General features: G+C 37.9%; 1 protein-coding gene across 3 annotated transcripts; it reads right to left on the bottom strand.

Moving 5' to 3' along the window:
- Window positions 1-762: 762 nt before the first annotated feature.
- On the bottom strand, window positions 763-9,094 carry LOC311090619 (uncharacterized protein). 3 transcript variants are annotated; one of them, XM_084126031.1, is made up of 6 exons: window positions 8,828-9,094; window positions 5,421-5,490; window positions 5,259-5,306; window positions 2,974-3,104; window positions 2,735-2,806; window positions 769-2,652 (listed from the first exon to the last, which is right to left on the bottom strand). In XM_084126031.1, the coding sequence occupies exons 3-6, from the start codon at window positions 5,259-5,261 to the stop codon at window positions 2,028-2,030; spliced, it is 831 nt and encodes a 276-aa protein (XP_083982157.1). In that variant the 5' UTR covers window positions 5,262-5,306; window positions 5,421-5,490; window positions 8,828-9,094; the 3' UTR covers window positions 769-2,027. The 3 variants fall into 3 exon arrangements, with proteins under 3 accessions (XP_083982156.1, XP_083982157.1, XP_083982158.1); XM_084126030.1 differs by lacking the exon at window positions 5,421-5,490 and having other exon boundaries at window positions 763-2,652; window positions 5,259-5,377; XM_084126032.1 differs by lacking the exon at window positions 5,421-5,490 and having other exon boundaries at window positions 2,974-3,095; window positions 5,259-5,377.
- Between the last annotated feature and the right edge of the window lie 325 nt (window positions 9,095-9,419).

Raw genomic sequence — 9,419 nt, 5'->3', positions numbered from 1 at the left:
ATAGGATAATAATAATATCATTCTGGCCTCACTGAACCATTGGGTTCCTCCAGATGCTGGCTTTAACATAAGAGATCCTCCAGGAACCACTTAAATGTTAAAAGATCTTCCAATAACCCTTTTATCACATTCAAGTTCCTCTATTTTCCCCCAAAGCACTTCGAGGTCTCATGGTAATGAAAAGGTGACTCCAGAACCTCTGAACTAAATACAAAGTGCTTAAAGGATCCCATAAGTTCCAGCAAGAACCTCAAATATTGTCAATGCTCCTCCAGTAACCCTACTATAGGAGAAAGAGCTTTGAGGCACTTACATTACATTTTTAAGTTCCTTGAGTATCCGACAGGATATTTGAGGCTCCTTTAGTTTTTACAGTGTGCAATGAAATTGAGACCATTTTACCAAGACATTTAAAATGATACCAAACATGTAAGGGGAATAAACAATAGATTCACAAGGCAAAAACAAGGAGAGAAGTTTGGGCAAGGCGGTGTCCTACTGAGATCTTCTCTCCAGATTATTGAGTTTTATAGTTTTATTGCAGGGTGTTTGATCTCAACTTTTTTTTTCTTAGCAGGAAAACCATGTCTTACAAAACATCATAACGTAATGCCATAAATGGTGGATATTAATGATACTTTCTGAGAAATAACTCTTTCAAAGATACGGTTGTGTTATAAGTTCCATGTGAAGCACAAGCACTCAATAGCAAGTAAAGCAAAGTCTAGACACATTTATAATAAATAAATGCAAAAAATAACACATGATTAAAATCAATTTTATTAGGCAGGCACATAACAGGTTTGCAAGAATACTAATTTAAGAAGTGTGTGTGGTGAAAAATTGGGTTTTATGAAAGAAGGAAATCAATTATTAACACACCACCGTTTAATCACTGACAGGCATTGTAAGACTGGAAAAACTGGAAGAAATGGAAAAGAGGGCAACTCTCTGAGAAAACATCCCCATTCGAGACACAATCCCACTTTAGTTGATCACCTCCCAATTTACAGTTCTCTCCCTTCCCCATCTCGTTCCCACTGTTAGCAAATGTTTTACATTTGAAGGATGTTTCTACCCCGGTCTGAGTACTTAAGGAAAATAGATAAAAAAAAATAAAAAAAGTTTTAAGAAAATAGAATAAGAGAGCCTCAAGAGGCTCGGTGCGATTTTGTAATGAGATCGGGCCGTAATGCAGAGTGTCTGAAAGATGTATTTCCTGAGTCAGGTACATCTTTTACTCTTTATCTCTGAGCATTTGATGTTATTGTATGGATTATCTTTGAACTGATTATGTAATTGGCATGATACATTTACCTGACATAATAAATTATTAACTTTAGTGGATTACGTTGTATCCATTGTTACCGCAAAGCTCCGTCCAGGGTAAAGTAAATACTAGATCTCAGGTTAGATGGAGCGTGAGGCACATCTGGTGGGATTCTAGAGTTGTTATGCAGTGGCATTACTATAGGAGGCTAGATAAAAATACTATTGAGGTAATAGCAAGCGTTGGAGCGGCATTATCTAAATGTACTAACCATGGTTATTGTTTGGGCTTTAGCTAAGTTGTTATATAGCCTATATATAATATAGGTGGCCATAGGGGGCTACATGGGTACTTTTTAACAATAGCAAACGTGGGCGGCATTGTTGAACTGCTTTAGCCATAACCTCTGGTTATCGATCAGACTGGCGAGTTTGTGACCATGGGCCTGCATAATGTGAAGGGCCGGTGTGAGGACCCTGCGACTTTGGCACCCGAGTGAATGAGGATAATAAGTGTAAAGAGTATAGATATAGATATAGAGTTACATAAAAAAAAAAGTGCTGCTAAACTATTATACTGTATAAATGAATTTGAGGTTGTGATAAAAATGAAGTCAGATAAAAGATTAATTGGAATTAAGTTACTTTACCACGCTGAAAAGAACACGCAGTAAACCTTCACCCGCTTATCGGAAACTGCCGTAGGACCGATTGGGCAGTCCTTACAGCATTTTCAGGAAAAGAAAAAGTTATAACTTCTAATTGAGCGGACAGAAAGGCTCTGTCTTCTTTTTCTTTTTCACACATTTTTTACATCCCATCACATTATTGCTGATGTCACACCGATAAAGAGGCACTATTGCATCAATCTGTAGGAGTTCTTTGTCCAGATCCTTCCTCCAGGCGTCCTTGTGCCAGATATTTTTAAAGACAAAAACATTCATTGCCTCTTTTCGGATATTCTTCCAGTTTGAAAGACCATCCAAAATATTGCTATCTCTCTGAATGCACTTCGTTACACAAGGTGAGTTGTACGAATAGAAAACTATACAGCTATTCTGATCTGCCAGCGCTAGAAGTTTGTCCATTGGAGAATTACCTACAGGATAGAGCAGAAAATGCTCAGAATGCTCCTCTGGTTTTGGTGTTGTTTGTGCAGCAAGTTCCTTTGGTTTTGGTTTTGGTGTTGGTCGTGCAGCAATGACATTTTTTGATGGAGTGCAAAGAACACATTTCTCTCCTCTAGTGAGAATATTTCTCACATTTTCTGCATCCTCCCTGCTGAACACATTCTGGATATCAGATCCTTCTTGTGTACACTGAGACTGTGGGACAGAGATCGCTATTGCATACTGAACATCAGGCTTGGTCTTCAGCTGGACACTGGAAGACATAAGACATTATCACAGTTTTCAAGAAATATATATATATATATTTTTTTTTTACCTTGTTCCTTGTTGTTTACCTTGCTGACTGTGGGACAGAGATCGCTATTGTGTAAGGAGCATCAGTTACCATCTGGGGCTTCGGCTGGACACTGGAAGACATAAGATTATCACAATGTTTAAGAAACTTAAAATTATGTATTTGCCTTGTTGCTAAGAATGCAACTTTCCACCATGCAACAATTTTTAGCAGACCTGTATTTGGCTGATTTAATATGTTGATTTTATTTAATTTACTAAATAGTATAATTAAACTTACTTGTCATCAAAATACTTGATCATTTTAGCAAGGGCAGCAGTGTTCACATTGCCCTGGATGCCTTGAACACACAGATGAAGCAGGCAGAGGAAGATGAGAATTCTCGATGGAACCATGAATGCCTTTAGATACTGTAAAAGACAAAATAGCTGAGAAAAAGAATACACTAAGAGAAACACAGATATGTAGTTTTAAAGCGCTGACACACAAACCAGGCCACACGTCCCAGGCAGAAAGTGAAGGGGCGGAGTTATTACAGTTTTTCTCAGTCGCTTTGGTGCATTTCTCACATCACTATTTACATTTGCACAACAGTTAGTTCAATCTCCACAACATTTAGTCATTTGTGCACATCATAGTAGCAGTTTCTCATTCCTTCCAACAAATTGCAAAGGCTTTTGGACATGCATCAATTGCTTTCATACAACTCTCTGCTGTTTTATAACATTATCATTTGCTTATGTCATGTCAGTCAAAATTAACTATACTTGTGAATGCTGAATAGTCATTCCATATAAAACTAATTGTCCTCATTTCATTGCTTGAGTCATTACACACAAAAATGTTGAACTAGTTGTCAAAATCTGTCAAGTAAATTTTACACATTTTTTTTAATTTTTTTTTTTTTTTTCTGAAAATGTCTCCTAAATTGAACAATTTCTCTCAGGTGAATCTCAGCTTTCACTGATGAGGAACGTCTGGATGTGCATGAATGATTACAGTACTATGTATGTTGTATGTTCAGTTCCAATATGTACTGCAATATTGGTTACAGTTTTGCACAGCTCTACCCAAAGGGAGTTTATGTTTGTTGTAAATAAGAGTGTATTTTTTCTTTTGCACAATGCTGTGAACAAATTAGAATTGCAAAGAGCATATGCAGTAAAAATGTGAAACATACATTTTCAGTGTCTTGTACTCAGTTACCTCACTAAATACAGTAATGTGTAACTTTACTGTATTTTTCAAATGGCTGTGCAAATAGTATATAGTGCTGTCTTGAGCATTTTCAGGTAGTGTCACTAAGATCTGACTTTTTTGCATTGGAAAACATTTACAGAGTAAACTGTCATAATGAAAACATGACAAAGCCATTTGACTATCTTGTTCATAAACAATGGTGTCAGGACTTTTCATCTTGATGACAGTGACACTTTCATTGACATGAATACTTGCTTTTGAGGAATGAGCTATCCATTTTGAGCAAGTGACACGCTTTTGCAGGTTATCAACTAGGTTTTGCAGTTTGTACTAATTGTTTTGAGAACTGCATTATCTGCTGTGCAAATGTAGTGATGTGAGAAATGCACCAAAGCGACTGAGAAAAACTGTAAAACATAATGAGAGCACGTGAGTTTTTAACAATTTATTTGTCTTCTAAATACCAATTATGTGCATGTATTTTACATTTTATTACTCCCGTGCTGTGTGGAAAGCTTAAATTTGTTTTCATCCCTTCAGCGTTTGTCAGACTGTTCAATTACTTTTTAGATTGGGTGTTATAAATTTTTTTTGATAAAGCAACTTTATTATTGTTTTAATGGTAACACTTTACAATAAGCTCTCATTAGTTAACTGCTTTGGTTAACATGAACTGCACTTTTTATTTACTGCACTTTTAACTGCATTTATAAATGTGTATAATTAAAAGTTGTAGGCCTATTTGTTAACATTAGTTAATGCACTGTGAACTATATCTATATTATATCTTTTGCTGTAGTGTGTCAGTAGGAAATATCAGTTTACATTTCCAAACATTTCTTTTGTGATTAATTGTAATAATCCAATGAGATTTTTTGTCTGACAACAGTCACTATGAGTGTGTAAATAGAATAGATAGATAGATAGATAGATAGATAGCTAGATAGATAGATAGATAGATAGATAGATAATGCTACATGATAAAAAGAAGTCTTCAAATAGACCCCGTTATCAGATTCTTCATCGGTATCTGCCCAAAAATCTTGATCAGAGCACCCTTAGCTGAAACCTTAATCAAATTATTGGAAGGTACACAAAACTTGGGTAAGTTGTTCCAGAACCTGGCATTAAACAAAAGCTAAACAGGCCCCTAGTACTTTAAACATGTGGTCTTTAAGTATTTACTTCTGCTTCTGTTTGCAAGTACTTCTGTCTGCTGTGTTCTGTGCTTCTCTGAAGTCTTCTTTTAAGGCTTTGTAGGAGCTTATTTTTTATGTTAAAGCATTGTTTGGATGAGACAACGATTCTGCTTCAGATCCACTAATGATGGCATAAAGAGATGAAGAAGTATGAATATAACTTACCATGTTATCTGTTGCTCAGATCAGAAGGTTCAGAGATGTTGTGTGAGTCTGCAGTGAAGCAGGAGTGATGAGGAAGAGGAAGAAGATGCTTTTTATTCTGACACTCGACCAGCCCTCTTCTTCAACACCATGAAAAGACCAATTAAAACGGTTCACACTTACAGCACTGACTCCTTTAATAATGTCACTGAGCATCTTTGTGTTTCTCGCCATGTACGGTATGTTGGACTTCCTCAAAATGGTCAATAAGAAATAGAACAATTAATAATTCCTCCAAGAACTCTAAAAACTGTCATGGGATCCTCCAATAAAGCGATCCAAATAAAACGGATTTAAGGCAGACAATTGCCTTGGGCCTGAAATAATTGAACATAAATATGAAATATGATCTTACATTAATTAAATAATTAACAATGTTAAGTAATTGTAATTGCAGTCACAATGCATACAATATATATATATATATATATATATATATATATATATATATATATATATATATATATATACACTGCTCAAAAAAATTAAAGGAACACTTTGAAAACACATCAGATCTCAATGGGGAAAAATATCATGCTGGATATCTATACTAATATGGACTGGTTAATGTGTTATGAACGAAAGGATGCCACATCGTTTGATGGAAATGAAAATAATCAACCTACAGAGGATTGAATTCAAAGACACCCGGAAATCTAAGTGAAAAAATGATGCAGCAGGCTTGTCAATTTTGCTGAAATTTCATTGCAGCAACTCAAAATGGTTCTCAGTAGTTTGTATGGCCCCCACGTGCTTGTATGCATGCCTGACAACGTCGGGACATGCTCCTACTGAGACGACGGATGGTGTCCTGGGGTATTTCCTCCCAGATCTGGACCAGCGCATCACTGAGCTCCTGGACAGTCTGAGGTGCAACCAGGTGATGTCAGATGGACCGAAACACAATGTCCCAGAGGTGTTCTATTGGATGTAGGTCAGGTGAGCGTGGTGGCCCTTCAATGGTATCATTCCTTCATCCTCCAGGAACTGCCTGCATGCTCTCGCCACATGAGGCCGGGCATTGTTGTGCACCAGGAGGAACCCAGGACCCACTGCACCAGCATAGGGTCTGACAATGGATCCAAGGATTTCATCCCAATACCTAATGGCAGTCAGGGTGCCATTGTCTAGCCTTCAGAGGTCTGTGCGTCCCTCCATGGATATGCCTCCCCAGACCCTCACTGACCCACCACCAAACCGGTCATGCTGAACGATGTTACAGGCAGCATAACATTCTCCACGGCTTCTCCAGACCCTTTCCTGTCTGTCACGTGCTCAGGGTGAACCTGCTCTCATTTGTGAAAACCACAGGGCACCAGTGGCGGACCTGCCAATTCTGGTGTTCAATGGGAAATGCCAATCGAGCTCCCTGGTGCTGGGCAGTGAGCACAGGGCCCACTAGAAGACGTCGGGCCCTCAGGCCACCCTCATGAAGTCTGTTTCTGATTGTTTGGTCAGAGACATTCACACCAGTGGCCTGCTGGAGGTCATTTTGTAGGGTTCTGGCAGTGCTCATCATGTTCCTCCTCGCACAAAGGAGCAGATACCGGTCCTGCTGATGAGTTAAGGACCTTCTACGGCCCTGTCCAGCTCTCCTAGAGTAGCTGTCTGTCTTCCTGGAATCTCCTCCATGCTCTTGAGACTGTGCTGGGAGACACAGCAAACCTTCTGGCAATGGCACGTATTGATGAGCCATCCTGAAGGAGCTGGACTGCCTGCGCAACCTCTGTAGGGTCCAGGTATCGCCTCATGCTACCAGTAGTGACACTGACCCTAGCCAAATGCAAAACTGGTGAAAAACAGTCTGAAAAGATGAGTAGGGAAAAAATGTCAGTGGCCTCCACCTGTAAAACCATTCCTGTTTTGGGGGTTGTCTCACTGTTGCCCATCTAGTGCACCTGCTGTTAATTTCATTATCACTAAAGCAGCTGAAACTGATTACCAACCCCCTCTGTTACTTAACTGACCAGATCAATATCCCAGGAGTTTAACTGACTTGATGCTATTCTCTGATTAAAAAGTGTTCCCTTTATTTTTTTGAGCAGACAGTGTATATATTTCACTCCCTCAGCCATTGCATTGTGTTTTTAAATAGATTTACTCCTCAAGCCATTCTAGGTGTATATAACTTTCTTCTTTCAGACAAACACAATCTGACTTATATTTAAAACTATCCTTGCTCTTCTAAGCTTTATAATGGGAGTGAATGGAGGGTGGGATTTTGAAGCCATGGATCTTTGAAGTTATGTTTATAACAAAAACCCATCGCTTTGCTTCAGAGGGCCTTTATTAACCCCCACTTAAATCTTGCCCCCCATTCACTACCATTATAAAGCTTGGAAGAACCAGGATATTTTTAAATATAAAGTCAAAGTCAAAGTACCTTTATTGTCCCACAAGGGAAATTGGATTTGCAGAAATGCTCCACATAAAACACATAAACATACAACAACACTCACCAACAAAACCAACCAGCAGAGAAGGAATTCACATTTAAGCCCAATGTACATAATGTATAATAAATAAATAAATAAAGTACAAGACACAATCAAGTGCAAAAAAAAAAAAAAAATGCAAGTTAATATAAAGTGCTAAGTGCCATTAAGGTGCCTCACAGCTGACGGAATAAAAGATATATGCATTATGAGGCGCCACGTAGGATTTAAATTAGAGGTGGGCATAGATTAATTTTTTTAATCTAGATTAATCTAGATTAATTTTGAAATTAATCTAGATTAATCTAGATTAAAATGGCTCATTTGAATTCTGCCGAAGGCATTCAGAATATGTGTGCTACCCAAATAATGACTATAAAAGTAGGCTAAGTCTTTGAGAACGGGTTTCTCAAGCCAGGTGGCGCATTAGACTAGGGGCTCATCTCAGGAACTGTTTCTAAAATGCATCACAAACTGCTTGAGAAAGCTGTTCTACTCATAGACTGTAAAAGGTTACTACTGTACTGTTACCGTCCGTAGGCAACAAAGGCCTATGTTATTATCAACTACTATAGGCTATCAATTAGGGATGGGCGATATGGCCTAAAATCTATATTTTGATATACATTGCAGCCTCTTGCGATAACGATATACAGTATATTATAATAAAACCATTACAGAACAGGTTACACAGACCCTGCTAAACAACTGCTAATTTTTTTTTTAAAGGGTATATGTAGTTTTGAGAACATATATTGTGCAAAACTGTAAGTATACAACATAATTTTGCAGATAAATAAAATTTAAGTACACTAGCTGCAGAGATCTTAAGTAGGTCTAATGTTTATTATAGCTTTGAGCTTATGAAACCCCACATTTAAAGTTATAATATTGTCTAACTGATGTCTTTTCAGTTAAAAAGAAACACAACAACGATTCTTAAAATCGGGCGTAGACAGAGATTATGTGTTAACGTTACACCACTAAGATATATAGGATTGAGAATAATACGCGCGCGCTGGTATTCAGTGATATCAGTTTCAGTTTCGTTTTGAATTTGAGGTGGTAGAACGGATTAGTCGTGTGTTAACTTACCGAACCGTTACCCCACACACTCGGATAGTTTGCTGCTGTTTGTCGGACGGCTTAAATCCGAACCAAGTCCAAATAATGGATGTTGCAGCTTTCACTTACAGCCGTGTTTACTTAAGATGACGACGAATATGCGTTGCAGCCGGGTTTACCTCGCGGCCGCGGGTAGATTGCGTCATCATAGCTTGTGGAGTAGAGCCATCTCCCAACCCAACTTGGGGAATAGATTAACGGCGATATTTTTTTTATCGCGCGATAAGAGTCTCGCGTTAACGCAGCGCGTTAACGCCGATAACGGCCCACCACTAATTTAAATCAAACTTCGCTTATCAATACATACATAACACACCTATAAATTACTCGCATATACATGTATACTATTGGATGTTCAAAATACATATATGAAATACACGTGCACACTAATATGAAATCCATACCAATACATATTATGTTAGTCATGAATGCATATACACTTGTGAATAACTTGCATATACATATAAACTTGACGCACGCATACACCTATAAATACTCGCATATACATATAAACTTCCATGCATATAAACCTATAAACACTCGCATATACATATAAACTTCC

The sequence above is a fragment of the Abramis brama genome, assembly GCF_963993115.1.
Source record: "Abramis brama genome assembly, chromosome: 10".
In the NCBI taxonomy this organism is placed as follows: Eukaryota; Metazoa; Chordata; class Actinopteri; order Cypriniformes; family Leuciscidae; genus Abramis; species Abramis brama.
The sequence above is the reverse complement of the archived record's forward strand: the minus strand, read 5'-3'. Positions and strand labels throughout refer to the sequence as shown.

Bases quoted from the DNA above. Each gene is read 5' to 3' on its own strand.
- LOC311090619 (XM_084126030.1), bottom strand. The intron at 2,807-2,973 runs GTAAGTTTAATT...TATGTCTTCCAG, and splicing joins ATCAAGTATTTTGATGACAA to TGTCCAGCCGAAGCCCCAGA. The intron at 2,653-2,734 runs GTAAACAACAAG...TATGTCTTCCAG, and splicing joins TCTGTCCCACAGTCAGCAAG to TGTCCAGCTGAAGACCAAGC.